Source organism: Gavia stellata, chromosome 20 (genome assembly GCF_030936135.1).
Source record: "Gavia stellata isolate bGavSte3 chromosome 20, bGavSte3.hap2, whole genome shotgun sequence".
In the NCBI taxonomy this organism is placed as follows: Eukaryota; Metazoa; Chordata; class Aves; order Gaviiformes; family Gaviidae; genus Gavia; species Gavia stellata.
The window spans coordinates 3477101-3499396 of NC_082613.1; the positions used below are offsets into that span (position 1 = coordinate 3477101).

At 45.1% G+C, this 22296-nt stretch overlaps 1 protein-coding gene across 1 annotated transcript in view; it reads right to left on the bottom strand.

The window, feature by feature from the left end:
- Positions 1–18841, bottom strand: part of COL9A3 (collagen type IX alpha 3 chain) — a 40629-nt gene extending 21788 nt beyond the window's left edge. Inside the window, exons 1-13 of the mRNA XM_059827076.1 lie at positions 18776–18841; positions 17448–17516; positions 12894–12929; positions 12208–12279; positions 11172–11225; positions 6775–6810; positions 6147–6170; positions 5573–5626; positions 4856–4909; positions 4069–4110; positions 2638–2694; positions 896–949; positions 363–416 (exon numbers count right to left, since the gene is read on the bottom strand). Coding sequence (XP_059683059.1) covers positions 363–416; positions 896–949; positions 2638–2694; positions 4069–4110; positions 4856–4909; positions 5573–5626; positions 6147–6170; positions 6775–6810; positions 11172–11225; positions 12208–12279; positions 12894–12929; positions 17448–17516; positions 18776–18841 — 672 coding nt within the window. The remainder of the gene's footprint in view (positions 1–362; positions 417–895; positions 950–2637; positions 2695–4068; positions 4111–4855; positions 4910–5572; positions 5627–6146; positions 6171–6774; positions 6811–11171; positions 11226–12207; positions 12280–12893; positions 12930–17447; positions 17517–18775) is intronic.
- Positions 18842–22296: the final 3455 nt, after the last annotated feature.

Sequence of the window (22296 nt, forward strand, 5' to 3'; positions counted from 1 at the left end):
ATGCTGGAGATACCCCACGCAGCCATGCATTCGGTGCTGCTCTCCCCAGCCCACCTGCCAGGCTGTCAAGCCAGCCCAGAGCTCAGCCTCAGATCTGCCCAAAAGGTGTCCAGGGCTCTACTGAAATACCAGCAAGACAGTGGCTATCACTTGGATGTCTCATCCAAGGCGAGGTGCCAAAAGCAGGAGCTGAATTAAAAAGCTCAGTGAAACCAGCACGATTTGTTTTTTCACCAGCGTCAACTTTCACATCTGTTATTTTGCAGAGGCAAGAGCTGTTTGTGTAACACAAGACGACTGATGGCACTGCTGAGTTTCACAGTGAGAAGGTCACGGGGACTGGTCTGGAGAGTAGGTGTTACCTGCAGGCCAACGCTGCCGGGAACACCGGGAGGACCAGGAGGGCCAGGGTTGCCCTGGGAGAGAAAAGATAATTAGACAAAGGGTGAGACAGCACAAGCCTGCCATCCCAAAGCCAGGGACCTTCCCATCTTACTTCTCCTTGAGCTCCCTCCCACTCAGATTTCTGCTTCAGAATTTGCTTCTACTTTATAGGCAACTTCTACGTGCAAGAACACTTGATCAGTCAGGAATCTACCTGAGTGATTAATGCAGGACTTTTTTCCTGAGCTGACATCCCTGTGTGTAAAACAACAGGTGTTAACTTATCGAACTGATCTGAACATTATGATTATTGGGAAGATGACTTTTTCCTGAAGTATTAGCACACGGGCACACGTGCAGAGCAATGGAAGCCAACGCACATCAGTCATAGTAACTTCTCCTTGCTGTTCAGCCAATCGCCTCATTCCTCCCTGCCTTCTTGAAGAAACTATTTGTTATGGTGCTTTTAAAGAGAAAAATCCTCCCCCAGCCCCCTCCAGTTGAAGTTTACCTTTTCTCCTTCTTTTCCTATTTCACCAGGTTCTCCTTTGTGGCCAGTGTGTCCCTAGAAATAAGAGCTCCAATTATTCACATTCCAGTACAGTCTTGTTTCAAAATTTAAGTTTTGTTAGCTGCAAGGCCTAAACCCATGCAACAAACAACTTACTGGGAAAATAATCTATACATGTGCTGTAAAGGTGTGAATGGAGGTCACTTCTGAGGTTAATTAGCCATGCACCATTCCTGTGTTAGGTACCGTTGTGTCAGAATTGATGTAGTTTCAGGAAATGCCCAGATTTGGTTTTCAAGAGTGACTTGCGGTCGGTCAGACTAAGCTACAGGTCTCTGGATGCAATTCTCAGTTACAGGTCAGGGACCAGAACTCAGTTCCCATCATTTTTAAAAATGGGAGAACCTTCTGAAAACCCCATTCTGTATCTTTAACCTCCCTTTTTGTTTAAGTCATCTTTAATGTCTACACCATCCAGCTTGCAAAAAAAAGTCCCACTGAAATCTTTCATGTAAACTCAGATTCAATTTGCTTTTTGGCTCCCTTCCTTCTATTGTGGGAGAGACCCGAACTAATTTCTGCCATGGCAGATGTTATTCCGCACCACACAAAAGGTCCTGTGCATCATTTGCATCATAATTGGATACCTTCACAGGTTTTTCCATTTCATAAGCTATGAATTTTGAATAGTTATACCCTAAACATTGTGTATTTCTAGCGATATTTATGACTCAGCTCAGAGACCAAACAGACCTGCAAAAGGTCAGTTCTTGAGGAATTAAGTGCATTTCCCAGGAGATGTTCCACCCATTGCCAACTTCTGCTAAATCCTGTTAAGAAAAACTCGAGTAACTTAGTACTTCAGCTCACTGCTAGAGCGTAACCTACTGCACAGAATTCATGTGAATCACAGAGGGGACAGAGGAGATGTTTAACTGCTGAGTGAGGTTTCCTGAGGGTTGCAACCTAAAATTTATGTACCAGAATCAAACAACAAACAGAAAGCTGCCTGGTGCTACACTGGCTATAAAATGACAATTAAATTTTATTTAATCATGTAAGTTATGTCTTGCTACAGTAAAATGTGTATCTCTGTGTGTACAGGGTCTGTGAGCTCAATTTAAGAATTGGTGAGATTTTTACAGCTCTCTGAAGTCTCGAAAGGCAGCACGTTGCTCTCGAGGCAGCCCTGAACCGCTTGCTCCTGTTCATCCCTTGCGCGTCACAAGGCTTGCATGGTATTTTAATCTTTGTGCTCAGCCTACACTAAGGGTTAAACGTCATTTGTAGGAATAAATGGCCATAGTCAAAATCAGGAGTTAAATCTTCCATCTGACAAAGGCTGCAATCCTGCAAGGGATGAAGCCACAAAGCAACGCGGCCGTAAGTGCAGGCAAGTACTTGAAGGATGCAAAGCCTCTCGCTGAAGGTGGAGGGACAGCTCACACACTTGCTGGCATTTTGCAGGGCTGAGTTCAGAGGCAGAGCAGCTATTGCTGTGAGTGTGGGAAGAGCATGTAGAGGGCAGGATCAGGTCCTTCATCCTCCTCGTCTCATATTTGGCTGCATTAGGGGTTTTCTGTTTTGACAGCATAAACCCAGGCCAATGCATGGCTGGTTTGGAGAGGTATGGAGCCTACAGGAGACGTGTACTGTATATAAAACAGTTTAATCCCAGGAGTTCATAATGGGATTTACTCTGGGAGACAGACCCTTGCATCTGCGGGTGGTATTTTTCTTACCTTGAACCCTGGCATTCCTGGGGGACCTGGAGGACCTGGTGGGCACAGAGCTGGGCACTGAAAGGAACAGAAACACTCTTTGGTTTATCAAGTACGCACGGCGCATCCAGGGAAGCTGGTTTCATTACTAGGGAGAGGTGAAAAGGTCATGTGGGTTTTGGCTCTAAACCCACTAAATCTAATTCATTCATAGCATCATGTATTCACTGGCATTTCCCTATGGCAGAGGGTCCTAAACAGGTCCCCAGGCTCCCAGTAACCCGTAAAATAATGATTTATGAATGGTCTGCTTCACTTTGAGCATGGACTGTGAGAAATTCTGAAGGCTGACAGTGGTCCACAAACCAAAATGATGGAGAGCCATAGTTTCCCAGTGAAGCTGGATGGGTATCTCGTAAATCATTAGGAATACATTTAATTCTATGCATTCATTGACCCCTATTGATTTCCATTTGACAACTCACGTAACTGAAACAAGGACCAGCATGAGAGTTTATCAGAAGGGGACCTATAAAAAAAAATTAACTCCAATACCAATAAAGTTGGTATCTGCAGATGTCTAGGAGTGTGCGAGGCCCTGGTGGGAACTCTAGTTTGACTGGGAACAAATCAGAACATGCATGGGGGCTCAAAAGGCCGTACTCTAAAAACTTTATAAATAGGGAATGAGATTGTCTTCTGCAGCTTTTCCTTCATTTGTTTGTTTTCTCTTTTAATAAAACCTCAGGCTACACCACTGTAGCAGGAATTTAATTTTCTAGTATATTCCACAGGGTAACTTAAATTAAACTCGCAGAAATAGTATCATTTTCTATTAACTTCCACGTGACTTGCCATAAGGCAGTCTGAACTGACTGAGCTTTTTTGGGGCACGCCAATTAGAAAACCAAAGATGCTGTCACAACAACAGCTGCGAAATCTGGAAAGGTCACTTCCATCGTTCACGGACTTAAAACTCCTTTCATTCCCTTGAAAGAAAGGTATCAAGACTTTCTCATAAGGAAGGAAGTCTAAACAAAGCATATGCCCATAGGAACCTGGTCCCACCATCCATGGAAATAAACAGTGCAACACGCACAACCTTTTCTCTTGCAAAGCAGGATTGGAAACAGATGCATGAAAAACTGTTGTCATTTACCAAATGCTAACATTGCTTTGTAAATGAAGAATGTATGCAAAACCTGCATTTTGGAAAGCAAAGATCAAAGAAAAAAATCAGCACTAGCATATCTACCTCCTTGAAAGAACATTTCAGTCTTGTAAATACACACACAATGCTTCTGTATTCTGTGATAAGACAGTTTAGACCCACCTCTGCAGGTCTGAACAGTGCATGTTAAATGGTCTGACAGTCACCCAAGTGTGCCAATGAAAAGCCACATCAGGGATTAAACCAATATATATTTTCATGCTACATAAAGAAAAACCTACCTGGAGGTCCCCACCGCCATCAGGAAGGGTGCCTGGAAGACCCTGCAATTCATGAAATGTGGTCTTTTAAATATATCAAGACAAACACCAGGAGAAAATACAATTTCTAGAAAACGCACTTTACAGACCCAGCTCAGTTGGAGGAGCAGGAGGCAGATACCCAGCCCCACAGTGTAAAATGCAGCCCCTGAACCCAGGGCGTTATGAGCAGCACCAGTCCTCAAACCAGACGTGTCAGGGTGTGATCATCTTCTGGAGATGCACAGATGAGCTCGGGGAAGAGCCTTGAGCCTTAGGCGATGAAGGCAGCAATTTGAGAAGAGCAGCTGTGCCTGGCCCTCCTTCGGGCCAGGGAATTTCCTTGGGAAAGACCTCCCTATCCCTCCAACCCTCCAGAGGTACTGCGGCAAACCCAAACCAGAGACTTGCTGGCTTCAAGCCCCCCTTGCTTGTTACAAGAACACATCATGATCCAAGCAACCATATAAACCTTGAGAGAACAGAAAGCCCACCCTACAATCTGTCTATGCCATAAAGTCTGGATGTCGCTGGGTTCCTCCACCCGCACAGCACAATTAACAGGAGATAATCAACACACCAAAGTGCAGCCAGTGAAAAGTCACTGCTCTCCTTGGGGCACAGTGTTTACGGTTTGCTGAAACTTAGCCCGGAAAAGGAGTGCTCAAGGCAATGGCAGCAAATAAAATGCGCGCGTTCTGGCAGCAAGAAGAAAATTCTGGACTCCCCATGGGAATTTTCTCATGGTTATTTGCAAGTCTCGACTTACGGGAGGTCCGGGTGGTCCAGGAGGCCCTGGGAATCCTGGCAGACCAAAAGGTCCCTAAAAAGAGTGAAAAATAGTAAGAATTCCCCTTCTTAATCATTTAAATGAAAATGAAAAGGGAGAGGAAGGGTGACTACCAAGTACCATTGCATATTTGTGAATGTGGGGCAAGATATATCTAATGGGACTAAACTGCACCTTTCTTTCTGCAAAGGCTTCTATGACCGCGAAGAGAAGAGCAGAGGGATATGGAAGTACAGGGATTAGGACAGAAGAAAATACCCCTGCACCTGCATCCCTGCTTCCACTGGCTCTGTACCTCTCCAGTGGAGCTGTGGGCACCCAGAAATGATGGTGTGCTTCTGCAGAATGGGCTCCCTCAGATCAGACCCATTCTGTACAGTAGCTTCTTTTGAGGATGCTGGAAGTACACGCCAGCTGGTAACTAATCTCTGTTCTCGTGACATCGGCTGCTCTTTTGTCCTTACTCATAGCTGGTAAAGGAAGATATGGCTACAAGCAGTGGCACATCTTCGGCATTGCACTGGTTGACTGGGGTGACCCTGCACAAGCTGATACAAGGAATAGCATTGCCCGCAGGCATTTGTAGAGCTTGTAGTGTCTCGTCCATCACGCTTCCAGAATGGGGTAAGAGACTAGAAATGAACCTCATTCTTCGGAGGTTATGTAAATGAGAATCAAATGGTAGGAGAAACTCACAGGAGGACCCCGAAATCCATTTCCACCTGGAAGCCCACTGGGTCCTGGAGGCCCCTGTGGAACAGAGAGAAGAGCCTTACACCCATGGCGACCCCACGCAGCTGCCAAAGCCCGGGGCAAACAAACAGCCTGGCTGTACTCCTTTGCCTAGCTCCTCTGAGGAGCCCAATCCTGCACACCCAGACAATCCCTTTACCAATGCACATCTTTCTTTTTCCTCCACCCATGGAGCACGCTCTTGCCATCATCGCACGTTGCCAACATCTGTATCCCCTCTGACACAGAGTCGCTCTGAGATGCTCCAGGAAACCACTGAACAAAAGCCATCCCAGAACTGGTCGCTTCCAGCGATTAGGAGGCTGCTGTGCCTTGAATTTATACCACTGCCAGCTTCCCTGGGGGTAAGGCGAGCATAAAAAAACCCCAAGGCTGACAGCCTGCAGGACTCTACACCCCTCTGCCCAGCACAGGAGAGGGACCCAAGGCCTGGAGTGGGTTTGTAACATTCAAGTTATCCGATAAAGCTAGTATAATAATTTAAACCTCTCTTTTCAAGAAGAGCCTCATTACTTACTGGAGGTCCTGGCAGTCCTTTGCCCTGGAAACAACATTTAAAACAGTAAAAGATCACTTAGAAACTGAACGTTTAGGGAAAAAAAGCAAACCTCAAAAATGTTGCTTAATTTTTTTTTTTCTTTTAAGTTTCCTTAGCACCCCTCTGTCCCCAATTACAGTAATTTGCAAACAGAGCAGAGCTGGAGTCTTAATCCTTTTCTTGCCTCTAATAATTTATATTCCCTTTACATTGCTGTTGGCTACGAGACATCTCTAAGTAAAGCCACATACAATGACGTGATAGTGGGACACAGTCATTTATGAAGACAACATTCTAGTTTATCTACTTTCCTTTTTTTCTTTTCATTTTTACTAGACATTATCTAATGTCTAATAATTTTGATAGCATTTGATATACTAGTCTTTATCCCAAGCTGGCTTGTTTTTAACATCTTAAAGACTAAGAACAGGCCCTGTGTTACCAGAACAGGTCATACATACATATTTAAACACTTCGAACAATATTTTCAATCCGTCAGGCTTTGTTCCCTTTGTTTGGGATACAAGGCTTCCCGTCTTGTCTTTGTGATGGTTTTGGCATAATATTACACACCGTCTTTCCATATGCAAGTCTAGGAGGTACTTACAGCTGGTCCAGGTGGCCCGGCAGGTCCTAATGCACCCTACAGGAATAAAACAGTGCAAATTAGCAGGGATAAAACAGAAAACTCCTCATGAGTAGACACCGATGCCCGCTCTCCTTGACACCAATCTTTGCTTGAAAACTCCAGCAGTGTCTTACAGAAACAGCACGCAACTGGAGATGCTCAGCTGAATTCACAAATGTAAGGGCAGAAACTTATGGATAATGACCCTGTCATTCCTGACTTATTACTTGATCAAAGAACATTTTAAGATAGTAGGGATGGATGTTCAGAACTGGCCCCAGCAACTTTCTTCACCATTTGCTGGTCAAGAGAGAGTAGAGACTAAGACATGAGCTGCTCCTAAAAGACTAAATAGACACTTCTGCAAGTCACAACTGGCCTCAGATTAGTCTCCACAAATATCTAAACATTCATAAATTGAATGCCATCCATTTTAAATATTCTCATTCATAATACATTCATATTGTAGATCCAATGACTAAATTATCTGAAACTATTTACAAGATTTGGACTCATTCTAGTGAATTTTATTAATTCATACATTTTACCTTCAAGCAAAGACAAATATTTGGCAGCTTCTGCCTCTTCACTAGCTTTCCTTCGCAAATCCCCAATCTCCTCTTCCCAATTTGCATTCTTACTCTTCAGCTTAACTAGAGTTTGGTGATCTTATGCCTTAGACTAGAATTAAGTCATTCTTGAAGTTGTCACGTTCCTGCTTAACTAAAGATAGTAAGACAGACCGACCGACCGACCTTCTTAATCCCTTTGTTGCATTACAAAGCTGCCAACGTTGGGCAGTAGACTGTAAAATTAATGATAGGTAGTAATTCTGAAACAGAAAGTAAATGGAAATATAAAAATGAACAAAAACACCTGTGCGGTGTGTTGACCTTGGGCAGTAGCTGTTAAGATATCTCCAAGAGATAGGCAGCTGATGAGAGCAGAGCTATTTTGTCACTCCTTTTAAAAAGGGAAAAAAAAAAGGAAAAGAAAAAACCTGAAGTAGTGGTGGAGGTGCAGAAATGCCAGTGTAATTTGGGGTGAATGATAAATAAAATAAGTTTGCTCAACAGCACTGACGCAGCCCTCGCAGTGAGTTTCTCTAAGCTGTGCTGACCCTCCGGACCTGCAGAAGAGCCACATTGTTCTCAAGGCCCTGCCGCAGACGGCTCTTTGCTTGTGTTTGTATTGTTCTCGGCTGACGTTGCTCTCTGACAAAGGCAGAGCTTAAAAACGCTTATCTCCCTGCGCAGGAGAAAAAAAGTGATTACAGCACGAGGCTTCCTCAGCCTCTCGCCAGCCTGATTGCCCAAACCTGTTTTCCAAAAATTCTCAAAATGCTGCACAGAAACATCTCGAGAATGATGTCCTGAGCCGGAATTAAATGGTATCTACCCCTACGGACCAGGAGAAGGCGGCAGATGGGTAGACCTGGAAAATATCCCAACACACTGCTGCTTATTGTGATCCCAGGGACGACTCCAGCCCTTTCCTAATGTTCTGTGTACCAAATGAGATTAGAAATATTTTCCCTTGTTAAGCTTGAGGAGAAAGATACAGAGGACCCAAGGCCTCATTAAGAGGAGTCTTGTGAGGAAAGGACTGTAATCCAATAAAAATCAACTCTGCTGCAAATGTCAGCTCATTCACTTCTCTTGCTGCACGTTACTCTGCTTTTCTTCCAGTCACTTTTACGTTTAGGCTGAAGTCCTTACAACCACCAACGGTTGCAAGGGACAAGCTGGGATCTCCTCCTGTAAAGAAACCATTGAATTCCTGGCACCTACTGACCTGCACCCTAATCCTGCCCCCACTGAAACCAGCTGCATAGCCCCTTTCTGCTTTGGCCGACACGCCAGAAGGTTGGCAGAGTACCCAGAGTGCCGTACTTTGGCACTTTACCCTCCTTAGTTGTGGTATCTTTGAGGGTGTAAGGTGCAGCACGCAGCAGTGAACATTCCTGATACGGCAAAAGTTCATCGTGTCCCTGAGCAAGCTGATGTGACTCCATTAAGTTCTAATTTACACCTCGATTTTAATAACAAGGTCTGACTCAACTCGTTCTCCTGGTAACAATGTTCTTTCTCTTTTGATTAGAAAACAGTCTCACCATAATTTTCCACTTTAAAGTGATATACTTTATTAATATACAACTATGGAGCATAGGAAATACTTGATTAATAATTACTCATATTTATTTATGAATGTCATATGTTTTCCTCGTTGCTTATAGCGTAAAGCATCAAACTTCAAAATGGCCTTTGAAAACTTTCTAATGAAGGATACTAGTATCTAGCACTGAGGTCAGAAACCAGCTCGTTCCTGGCTAAAAATAAAGGATCTTTTTAACTGAAAAAACAAATAGGCTTGATCTAATCAGTCTGTAAGCAGAACCACGAGAAAAGCTCATGGATGCTGATAGTGATGGGAGTATTTAAGATAAAAAGCCGTTTTGGTATGCTGCCTTCACAAGACTCTGCCCCTGCTCAGACATGAATCACTGCTGGACTGTTGAAGCGTGGCATATAGAGGAAAAGAAATGTTTAGCAATAACGTATTACTAAAAATTGTCTTCCGCGAGCCCACTTCCATACGCTAAACACCTTCGCTCTCACACACCCCAGATCAGAAAAACATGCTTGTTCAGTAGAAGTCAGTGTTAAGCATTAATTCAATCCCGCAACAGTAAGTAGACACCTGCTTATTTCAGTGATTCCTGGGAGACTGAAATATGTTCTTAAAGTCGGGCAGAAGAAAGAAAGTCAGGATAACAATGCTGTCCTTTTAGAGTGCTAGAGATTTACAGGTTTTTTTCTTCTTCCAGGCTTTTATTAGACCAATTAAAACAATTTTCCAGATGGACCACTGACCTTGAAAAGCTCCCATAAATGACAGCAGGTCCCAAGTTTGCCCCATGCTGACAGCTTGAGTTACGAGACCCGGGAAAGCACGTCAAATCAGAGCATGTAGTTACGGTAACTGTGCTAGAACAGCGTTTGTGTGCTTCCACTAAATAACTGAAGAAGAGGAAGTTCTTGTGCCCAGAAATTATCTGCTCAATTACCCTGCAAACTAGGAGCTTGTGCGCTAAAGTGGGCATGGGCAAATACTACCACCGAACACGAAACAGGGGCACAAAACCGCTCACAGTCTTCTGTGTGTGGTCCTGAACTTTTCTATTTTAAAAACCAGGGATCAGTTCCCAGAAGGTGCTGGACTCTTGCCACAGACTGTCTGCAAGTGCTCAGGATTTTGCAGCCCTGGATCTCTGGGGAGAAAGATGGGCACGAGGAAAAGTAAAGGAGATGGGTTTTAGTGCAGTGCCAATGGACGGAGGCTTGGAACTGTGACCAAGATCCTTGGGTCCTGCCACTCAACTTTCCCAGTGGCCAAGCAAAGTTTGCCTTGCACATGGGAAAGGAAGAAGAGCGTATCAGGGATACATGGCTCTATCACTCATCCCTTTAACTAAATGAGACAGTTCAGAGTTTTGAGCTTTGGGTGACTGCTTGGGGCAACAAATGGATTACTGAGATATATTGAACCTTTTTTAACCTCTGCATGCTATGATGTGTGTTCAGCCCATCACTGTAGCCCCGAGTTCAGGAGACCAGTAAACCAGCTGTGGATACAAGTCTTATCTTCCCACGCTGGGAGACAGGAAAATAGCTGCACTGGATCAAAATCTGTGCTAAACGGCTCATTCGTGTTTAGTTCTTAATGTCATAAGGAGGCTTAAGTGCCTTTCCGGCCCCATTGTAGATGATCTGCAGGACATCTGCAGCATCTCAGGTAGTCATTTCTCTATCCCTGTGGTGCCCCTTAGCAGAGCTGTAACGTGTGGGAAGCAAGAACAAACTCATATTTCTTGCTACACTGGCTGGGGAAGTCTATGCCAAAGCAAATAATAATGTCAGCCATATGGACAGCCCCAGAATTAACAAAAGGCAAAAGTTTAAACAGTTAATACACAGTAGCAGTAATTATAAACATAACAGAGCCACGTGCTCAGACTGCAAATAAAGGCCAAAATAGCTTCACTTTGATAAACCTTGTAATTAAGTCTATCGACAGCTTCAAGGAACTTTTTAGATACTTGAAAAAAAATCACCAGAGCTGTTCTGCACTGGTACTCCCACCACCGAGGCTACCCACACCCATGCAAAGCCACGTGAAAAAGCCCTGCCTAATAAAAAGCCATCTGGGGCTTAATTTCAAGGGTCCAAGTATTCTGCAAGGGTTGACAGGTAAACAAGCCATCATAATCAACACTCGAATGTCACCAATTTACAAAGGAATGAGTAATCATCATTGTTCATTTGTGCAGTGACAATGTTCATTTAAAGGGACTTAGGATCTAATGTGGTACTCACACGGTCTCCTGGAGGCCCATTTGGGCCAGGTGGGCCATCGGTTCCTGTTAAACCCTGTAAAAAAAAGAAGATAAGTGTGAAAACAGAGAAATACAGTAGTAAGAACTATAGGAAGTCCCTGTCACTGCACCAACACAAATCGTCTGGACACCCAGCTCTCAGGAAACCTTAACCATTTTATTTCTCTCTGTAATTAATCACAAAGGACCAGAAGCAAATAAAGGACCAGAAGCAAATAAAGGACCAGAAGCAAATAAAGGACCAGAAGCAAATAAAGGACCAGAAGCAAATAAAGGACCAGAAGCAAATAAAGGACCAGAAGCAAATAAAGGACCAGAAGCAAATAAAGGACCAGAAGCAAATAAAGGACCAGAAGCAAATAAAGGACCAGAAGCAAATAAAGGACCAGAAGCAAGATATCAGTACTGTTCCCTGTGCATTGTAAGTGTGGATGAACACCACCAAGTAGTCTTGTTACTGGTATTTATTGAGTTGCAGCTTAGCTGTAGAAGCTGACTGAACGCTTCCTTTTGCCTGATGCAGAAGAAAACGTGCTGGCTAAACCCTCACCCGCAGTCAGCAACCACGACAGTGAGCCGAGAAGGTGGGAAAACCTGACTGTGGGCAGTCACCTGTCCATAGCTGTAGGGCAAACCCCAGCCAGTGACCAGCAAGCCTCAGCTAATAAGCGCGACTGGATTTCTGAATTGAGGCTCAATGGGTTTGCTCCAGAAATGTCAACTGATGCCTGTATTGCTGCAGACCTGCCCAGTGCACCTCTGAAGAACTGCAATGTTTCATTGTAAGAGTGCTGTCCTGTCAGTTATGCATCTCAGAATTGTTCTCATACTCCTTAATTCAATCGAGAGATGCTTTCAACGCTCAAAATTTCTCCCAATATGCAAGACATATGTAGATCCAGGACCCGCTGTGCTTCTCCAGTAGACACAGAGAAGGTTGATGAGACTCTTCGGGAAAACACCCACGCCTATGTGAAATATTTAAAAGATCTAAGAGAAGATAACAAAGTACTCACATCCACTCCAGGAAGGCCAGGCAATCCAGCTTCACCAGCTGCTCCAGGCTTCCCTGGTGCACCTTTTGGCCCCTAAATCAGATAAAGAGACAATTATTTTTAACTTAATAACAAGAAAAACGTGGCGTGTGTTGATATGGCTATAAGATGGAAGTTCATTTGTTGATGTGTTAATCTTACACCATGCAACACGGAAGAATTCCTGCAGAGAGATGAAACTTGCCATGAATCCATATCCAAATCTAAATACATTTCAGTGCTTCGGCTCAGTTCTGCATACAGTTACTGATAAGCTGTTCCTAGCGGAGGGGTAGAAAGGGGTAGAAAGGGATGGGGTACGTGGCCCAAAGCAAAGAGCTGTGCCACCTAGTACAATTTTGAGCACCCCTTGGCAGACAGGAGCTGAAGCAGACTCAGACCAATGCCAAAAATAACCACGCATATGTGGCTTGGTGCCAGTTTTGTTATACTGGTGAAGGGCGAGCTTTATTTCATGCATATCCTCTGCCAGCAATGAAGCAGAAGAATGTGTTTGTCCCCAAGACCAGTGCTGAGCACCTCCAGTCCTGTGTATCCCTTACGGAAATTCTGCCGTGGATCAAGAGGAAAGCCAGTAAGTCTTAGCTCTTGTATACTGTGTCCCTCTCAAAAGGATGAGAAGTCAATGTCAACCATAAAATACTTACTGGTGGGCCTGGCAAACCAGGAGGGCCCGGCTCTCCCTAAATGAAAGAGAAAAGACATCAGTGTTAGTGCTGAACTTCTTTCTGTTGACTTTTTGCAACAATGGTGTTCCCAGCTGTCATAGTGCTCAAGTCTCCCTTCGTGCCCACTCCAAGATTTACCACGCTCAGTCTTACGAAGCTGATGCTCTAGATCCTGCTGCCCCCCAAGGCAGGCTGAACTTGGATAGCCTTTTCCACATCTACAACAGCAGATTGGGTGAAACCCACATCCTCAGCCTCCCAGAGACAACCAGTGCTTCTGAACAGTGCCCAGCACCTCCAACTTTTTTCAGATACACTTGGAAATTATTTGCACTTGGGCTTGCCTGCAATCGGGCAGAGAGGAAGCTGGATGGCTATCAAGGCTTTCAAATGTCTTCCTGATGAAACAGAGGGATACAGTGGTAAGCTCCAGGTATCCAGGACACAGTATGAAACTGTGGTACTAGCAGGAGTTGGGGACTATCAGAAAGTAAAGAATGAACCAACTGCCTACAATGATTTTCTTCGTATGACTAAACTTTGACAGGAAAAGCAAACGAACAAAGCCCCCAACTGATTTCCACCTAATCCAATTGCACCATCTGGATTAAACCCAATTTTTATAAAATATTTCAAAAGCGCTCATTTTTTCCTATCCTAATGGAAAGCAACTTTTAAGAACTGCATTAAAGGTGTTTGGGAGACAATATTTAAAAAGTCTTTGAATCACTCCTTCTAGCTCAGCCAGCTGTAATGTCTTTCAGGAGCTTGCGTGGACCCCAGACAACAAGATATTTGTGTTTTATCGTTAGCCCCCAAAAGAGACAATCATTTGTGAATTTTGGTTTCCCCATCTCATCCCACAGAAAATCACTTTGTGTCCCGATTCCAGATGTCTGGATGATACCCTCCCCTCCTGGCTTTAGGATAAGCGCACTAAATATTGTGAGAGGCTCAGATATTGTGGGCGAGGAGAGAGGAAGGAGTGTGTTGATGCCCCGAAAGAAGTAAATCTACATGGAAAAAAGGTGGTTATTAACAGAGCAAGGCTAGAAATAACACCATCCCCACTGTGGGCCTGATAATTATAAGTTAGAAGGCAGTAAGCAAAGTTGCGGAATTTATAGCGCGTTTATGTATTTACTGTGTCGGCAACTGTGAAGTCTGTGGGCAAATCTCTCAAGACTGGCTGCCTTGATTCACTCAGGCGAGGATTTACGTACTGCACTGGTGACCGATCAACGCGTAGACCAGAGGGTCATTGAACAGAGGGATCTTTATGCTCTGTCTTGCTGAAGCAACTCCTTTGCTGTCCTTTCCCCACAGATTTTCCATAAATAGTTATCATTATCATTGGTGGGGAAGGTCGCCTGCCACGGAAATGAAAGGAGCAGTTCTTTTGCAATGAATGGTTTGAAAAGGCAGCTAGAAATGGCAGTAGAGGTGGTTTACTCCCTCCTCCATCACTTGAGATTGCCAGCCCCTTGCATTTTTTCTTGCCTGTGTGATGGCAATCCATACAGCAAGGTCACAGCATCAGCAAAGGCTGTTTGGGACCATCTTAAACCTTGATCCCGCCATCGTGGACCCCTGCGGGACTCTGCAGGAGCACCAGGACGTCAGTCAGCTGAATCAAAAGCCTAATCAGTGTTTATACCCCTAATGCCAGATCACTGGGAATTAGAGGCAAAGGCTGTCAGCAGAAGGAAATGCTCTCCTGGTGCTACACGAGAGGGAAGGAAGTTTACTCTTTCTTAGCAAGTCAAGCCAGGAGATGAAAAGTGGAGGAAAAAAAAAAAAAAGCTTGATTTTTGAAAAGTGACAATTGCTTATTAGCAATTTGGGGAATTACATCCCCAGAAATAATTCACAGAAACTCGTCACTAATTCTTTTGATCATAACATGCTGTTTCTATTCTTGGGAGGGAGAGATTTTGCTTGTTACTGAGTATAAAACGTGAAGCATGTTAAAGGCTATAATTATAAAATATTTCAGAGGGACTTAATGTTGCAGATCCCACTGAAAGGCAGGAACAAAAGCAGGAGCTTCTAGATATTGTGCTTATGGGGTTCATCCAAGGTTTGTTCAGAGATATCCTGAATAATTCAGCTGTATTTTATGCATTGCTCACTGCTCATGGCCGATGGTAAGGGACTGCTGAGCGCCTCGGCAGCACTCATCCAGCTCAAAGACCGTTCAGCCACTCTCCCCACACAGCATTCATCCAAAGCCATCTGTCCAGATGATCCAGCTGGAGTGGCTTACAGAGTTCAGGAAACCTGCACAGATACGATGCAGAAAACTTCTGATTGTGCTTTTAAAAAAAGTCTCATCGCTAAAGAAAAGAAATAAAACAATGGTTTCATTCTTTGCAGCGGTAGAATTAAGACGACCACTCAGGCTCCACACGATCCTCTCCATGCAGCACTATGAAAATGCAGAGCAGTGCTGGATTTTATATGCCATAGTTTTCTGGAGGGTACTCCCAGAAAAATGGTAACCCTTAAACTGGGAGGCTTCATGATTGTGTTCAACACTAGCCACAGCTCTGCATCTCTTTTCCTATGCAACTCCTTAAAGCACTACAGGTCCTGTTGAATTGCAGAAACCATCTCGGAGCCTGTCCCTGCACAGCTGGACCATCTCACATGAATACGGCACCGGACAGCCTATATCCATAGGAGGGATGCAGATGAAGTCTGTTCAAATGAGAGACTATTCCTGCATAGCCAAAACTCCAGACTCAAGCTGGAACTGCAAGACTTAGCACCTTCGATACTTTACTCAGCCATTTGATTTATTAGGACTAAGATCTTCATGTTAATTAGAGGTTATTTGGTCCTCTCCCACAGGGAGCCTTCCAAAGCTTTTAGCAGTGGATAACAGGGCGTAGGTTCATGTGACCAGCATCTCCCTGGGCCCCTGTTTCCAAGAGCGATCAGAAGCGATGCTGGTGCTGTTCCAGAATTAAGGTGTAAAATACCCTGTAGAAAGCAGGAACCGAACGACGCAATTACAGGGATCTGTTTCTTGCCGATTGCCTATATGCGGAAGTTGGTTACGACTTGAAGTCTGAAGGGCTTCATCTCTCCCAAGTTCTTCTTGTTCACTCTGTACAGAAACACAGCCACCCTTTCCTGAAGCCCGCTGGCCACAGGGATGTCCTGCTGCAGTGACTCCGCAGGCTCACTGCTGCGAACGTGACTGTACGTCCTTTGCCCTCTTCCAGGGCGTCCCCTTAAACCTGCTATTGTATCATGAAAAACAGATGAGAGAAACCATCGAGGTACCAGCTCTGAACTTTTCACGCTACAAACCCAGAGGGAGATTTTCAGTGAAATGGTCTCCGTTAGTCGAAAGGACACTTTAGAGGGACTAGCTTCAAATCAATGAGGTTCTCTCTTCAGACCAGCCTTGCTCACAGAGCCGCTATGAAAGCTCACCACTGCAGACAAAAAAGCTCCTTGTTCACCATATACCAGCGAACTCATATATCTTTTTTTACCTTCTTATCCAAAAGAAAATGACCTGCATGGAATGAATAGATTTTTTCAAGGTTGCTTAAAGGCCCCATTCCAATAAACTTACTTCAGACGAGCTTTAAAAAACCCTGCCCTATTCCACAAGCAGCTTAGAGACACAAGCCCTACTCAAACTGAATATCGAAGCAGGAATCCGGCCTTTTGCATTTGATGTGGTCTTGTTGAAGGTCCATCTGATGCTCTTTTTATCCACTGCCAACTACAGGACACAATTCAGTCCTTAGCCAACAGATGCACGGAAGCAAAGTTTTTAATTTCTGCGGAACCATCAATTAAAAGTAATAGGACAAGTTTTTCTCCTTCAGTAAGTCCTGCGGTACATAGTCTCCTACCTCTGCAGGAGGTGTATGCATAAGGAACTGCCTGCTGAAATAAAGGGTGCTCATTTCATTTGCCTTTTTTGCCACTAAATGCAACTCGTGTGGAAACACAGGAGCCAGGTTCTGACCTCTCACATGCCAAAGTAAGTTAGGGATAACCATACTAACAATGTTGAAATAAAAACAATTTAAGTAAGAGCAATATCCAGTGCTGCAGATTTGAGTTTCTTGGGGCCTCTCTAGAAAAGTGGATGCTCTGAAGTGTCACAGAAACCTCTCTCTGAACGACAGAACACGCAAGGACTCCGACGCACGTCGTACCCGTGCACTCAACCGTATTACATTCCCCTCCCCTCCCTAGACACCCGAAGAGAAATACTCTGCTTTGCAAGTAGGGTCACAAATCCCTAGCTCTGTCCCGAACTCTCTCTTGAGACAGGGGATTGATCCTGCAAAGAACCTGAGGCCACTCAGCACCTCCACTCGCTCTTCTGACTCTTGCAGAAGGAGGTCTCTTGCGAGTAGGCTGGTTCCCCAGGTCCATCCACCTCTGAAGGATGGCCCAAAGGCTCTGGAGAACAAGAGCAGCTTCTCTGCTCAATTGGCTCTGCCTCTGCTCCACCCCTCGCCCGCCCTCGGCCGCGCCTGCCCTCTGCCGTGCGGCACTCACGTCTATGCCATCCTTGCCAGACGGTCCAGGGGGTCCTCGTGGTCCAGGAGGGCCTTGTGGTCCTACTCTCTGAAGGGATTGGGGGAAAGAGAGAGAGAGAGAAGAGTTTATTTTTGCGTCAGAAGAAACATATGGGCTAAATCAGAAAGCAATGGCCAAGTCCTACAGCTTAACCCTAAATCTGCACTAACCCTCCATCCCTCAGGGCCCCCCGCCATCCTGGGCGGACTCAGAGGAGCTCAGGACTGGTGCAAGGCTCTTTGGAAAACCCTTTTGACTGAGCACATCCTCAGGGCTCCCAGTGCATTTAACTGGTGGCTTACGCTGGGAATCAAAGCTGGTCGCTGGGCAGCAAACTGGTTCGGTTGTATAGGAAACGGTTCTCACTGCCCTAAGGCACGTCTCGTTTTGGGCAGAGGAGGAAACGCAAAGCCCACGAAAATAGCTGCCAAGTGCTTGGCATTAAAGATTAATTTATAGTCCCAGTCTGATGGGTGATGGAAGAGCCAGGCAGACACCGTTGGAAGACAGAAAGTCTCCTCTCCGAGCAGGACACCATTTGAAAATCTGGGATTTTGGAGGAGGTCTGAGGTGGGGGGGAAGGAAAGAAGGGTCCAATAAATGACTTCTGTATGGAGAGGGCTCCAGAGAGCAACTTGCTGTAGCTTCAGCGAACAAAGGTTTCATTGTAGAAGCAGCTCTGCTCGCAGCAGATGAGGGCAGCTCTGAATTCCCAAGCCAGACTGCAAAAATTCCTTGCTAACACAATGAAAACCTCACTGAGGAATTACTTCCCCAGGCAATAATATTAACACCATACAGGGAAGTTTAATACAGCTTCACATCTGAAGCGAGCAAGGGTTAAATATGCTCTAAGTATAAAATTTGAAAACTGCTTGAGGGAAGGAATGAGAAATTCTGATTCAGATGAAGACCCAGATCAGGAGATCAGTCTCATTGGCAACCTATTACTTCACTGCAAAAGAAAACTGTTTCTCTTACATCAACAGGTCTCCCCTTTCCCAAGGCTTTCTCTCTCGTAACTGCAGTCCTGAATGGGAAGACAATACTTCTATGGAAAGTATAAAGCAGCAGTTTCTACGCATGCGGATATGATCTAAAAGCCTACCTACACAGGTACAAAGCCAGATGTGCTTGCTAGGCACTGTTGTAACAGCATAAGCAACACACAGATTTTTAATTAACTTCAGACTCTAATAACCTGCCTATTGCCACATTTCGTCCTGCAGGTATAACACACACAGACTGCTATCTTTTTCCCTTACAGACTTTCTTCTTGAGCATAAGACATAAATGAGGCTTCTTACCTGAGCTGATGTTGTGGCCAATAGCTGACATAGGAAGAGAAGCCCTAGAGCGGAGAATCCAGCCATGGTGCCCGGGCTCTGCCTCTCTTCGTTCCTCCTGGGCAGCTAAACCGCTTCTCCTCCAGGGTCCAGCAGATCCCTCCTCCTCCTCCTGGGTCTCAGCTTACAAACCAGAGACTCCTCGCCTCCAGATAAACCTGCGGCTCCAGCTGGAGGGGCAGAGCTCAGGAGCACTGGCAAGAGGGGCTGAGCTGGGAGGAGAGGGGAGGTTTTGGAAGGAGGTGGGAGAAGGAGGGGGAGCAGCAGTCAGGCAGGGAGAGAAGCTCTCATTCATGCCCCGCTGGGCAGCCCCAGCTTGAGCAAACAGGGAGGGAGCCGGAGGAAGGGCCGGACCTGCAGACATGCAGCAGGAGCAAAATTCGGCTGCTCCAGCTGGAGATACAAAGATGCTCCTTAGGTCTCACCCAGGCCATTTCTCAAAGCCCATCATCACCTCCGTGCTGGACAGATAAAGAGCGACCTAAAATGAGTTATTCAGTGCCTGAGGCTACTTAACTTCACTAGAGAAATTAATATACCTGTAACAAGTGCAAGATGCACTACAGAGAAATGCACTTACTGCTTTATGAGATAGTTTATTAGCTCTGGAGGTGTATTCACATCTGGTTTGTTGGTTTTTTCCAAGGAGATCTAAAGAATGCCAGATGATTTCTTGAGAAAGTGATGAATCCTGACCAGAGAACAGATGATCACAGACAGATAGAAGGAGGAAGAAAAAAGGAGAAATGTTCTCAGAGCCACAAAAAAACCAGGAAGAATTGCCTTTGAAATATTTGAAAGGAAGGAACAGGACGACAGTTCCCAGCTAGGTGATCCCAAACGGCAATATATTCACGAAGATGCATCTCCTGCAAATAGCTTCATGCTTCCCTTTATCGGTTAAAGACAATTTCATCCAAAGCAGGGCTTGGAAGCGGAGAGAAACAGTGGCAAGATTCATCAGGACTGAAACGACACAGCTCATTTGGTTAGCAAGAAGAGAGTGGAAGTGGAAAAGCAAAGCTTAAAATATGAAATACCAGGCTTCAGTTTGGCATCCTTACGCCTGGAGGTTTACACGAGCAGAGTGTGTGCCTGCCCAGCTCACCAGCAGCCAATATTCCACCAACCTTGACAGAGGGATAAAGGGCTCAAAGATTTACTAAGTTCCTACAAGATTTTGTGGAACAGGCAGCTGGGGACAGAAAGGCAGTGTGTGTCTGGATGTCTTTGGATGGCTTCAAAGTAAATTGAATGCCTTATTAGACACCACAAACCTCGCAGAGGGAGAGCAGCGCAGTCGCAGGAACTGCTTTGTGCAGAGCTTGTTACCTCCTCCTTCGCGCTGAGGCCAACTGATGGCAAGGAGAGAAGGCAAAGCAGATCCAAATTCCTCAGCCATACATTGCTCATAGCAAACCAGGGATTGGAAGGCTGCGGCACATGCAGCCTGCTTATGACCAGCCAGGGAAGAGCCCTGGGAGTATTCACCTTCAAGCCCACTCCACAGAACAAGAGGAGGACTGGTCCTCCTCTCCTTCCACGTCCCCAGGCAGAGGGAGCACAGATGAAGGGACACAGCGACTTACAGAAATCACTACCCCAAAGACACCCCTGTGCTTGTGTCCTGAAAGAAAAGGCCCACTAGACTAAAGCCCCCATAAGCAGGCCGGGCAGCCGCCCTCCTGCCTGCTAGCCCCAAGAGCTGCGCAAAACCAAAGTCCTTCTTTGCTCTACAGAGCATCGCAACACACGCTTGGGAGGACGGCAGCCCAAAGCCAAGACAGGGCATACCAAAACATTTCAAAGCACATCGTTAATCAAGAAGTGTGCAGGTGGGTGTCTTTTCCCCACAAACATTCACTGGCCACGTTTTACAGCAGTGGAGGAAGACTGAGCATCATCTTCACATGGAACAAGTTTATCTCACGGTGAGCCCAGCAGACCTCTGCTTGGGAACGCTGGACAGCCCCAGGCACCCACTCCTTGGAGGTGCTCAAGCCACAGCACATGGCCACAGGGTGTGGTGGGGCAGATATAAAGTCATGCCCTGCCCTCAAAGATGAAAAAAACATAAGTGGAAACTGGAACGCATTCAAGTCATGCTTTAATAGGTGACATTAATGTTACACTCTGTGATACAGCTCTGAGTGCTGGAAAACAACATCCTGTGAACTCACTGCAAACACCTACAGCCAAAACTCTAAACCTGCTCATGACAGGGAATAGTTTGGTTCGAGCACTCCAGACTAGGGCTCACAGTGAAATCCCATTAAACACAAAAACAAACCACACATCACCGTAACAAGATATGATCCATGCCCCAACTGAGCACATACTCACAATGAAAACTTCATTAAATAAGAAAATTACTAGAAATCCGTACAAAAGCCACAATTAACAATTTTTTACGAATCTTTTATGAAAGAATTTTCACTCAACATCTTCAAGTATCTATATCTGTAGTTAAGTGTATTCTTATTGGCTATTTAACTCCATTTGCTCATAAGAAAGAAAAAAAGTAGTATTTCAAAAACATTAAAGCCTTCTTCCAGCATGTGCGCGACCATGAACATCAGATGTTAAGCCTGCAGACTTTTATTCCCACACACATGTATGTGGCATCTGGATCAGGACCTATAGTCTGAGAAGGCAAGTCACCGATCAAATTCCTTGAAAGATGAAGCTTCTTAAGAGCTGTAGCAGAGAGAGGAAAAACATTAACATTGCACAGGCTACTGCATCTGCTCTCTGGCAAGGTGAGCAAGCCTCTAGCCATCTCCTACACAAAACAAACAGCACCTAAAAACTCCAAAACTAAAACAAACAATCTGAGCAAACAGCAAGTCCAGACCTTCTGGCTGTTGGAAACGGTTTCCTCCGCTTCATGAAACAGGTCCTCTGTTGTAAATCTCTAGGAACGAAAGTGCTAAATTGTTTAATGCTCCTTCAGACTTGGTTGAATACTGTGTAAGTCAGACAGAATAGCTAACAGGGAGATCAGGAACGTTAAGGCAGGCAAATAACTGGCAAGGTCTGAAAGTAAATTCTTGCGGGCTGTAAGTAAATGAAGCAGACAAGCGTACCCTCTCCAATTAAAGTTTCAATTAACCACCCCACAAAGCCCAGCGGTTTCCAGACACGTTGCACTCTAGCGTGCCCTCACTGTCTGACATGCTGATCATTACTGGTAAAACAATCCTGCCCTAACTAGGAAGCGGGTTAAATTTGACACATCTAACTTCACGCAATGTGCCTGCGGAAAAGGCAGCCCCACAGGCAACTGCAAATTAACGGGAGACTCTGAAAAGATGCAATGACAAATATTTGTTCTATTTTGGCAACTGAGGAAGGCAGGCCTTTGAACCAGTAGCGGACATAAGTATCTGTGAAAGACTATCAAGGATCTGAAAGTGGTGGAAAAACCTGGGGAAGAAGAGCTCTAGACAGCTTTACGCAAAGTCTGAAAGTTTTTCTCTTAG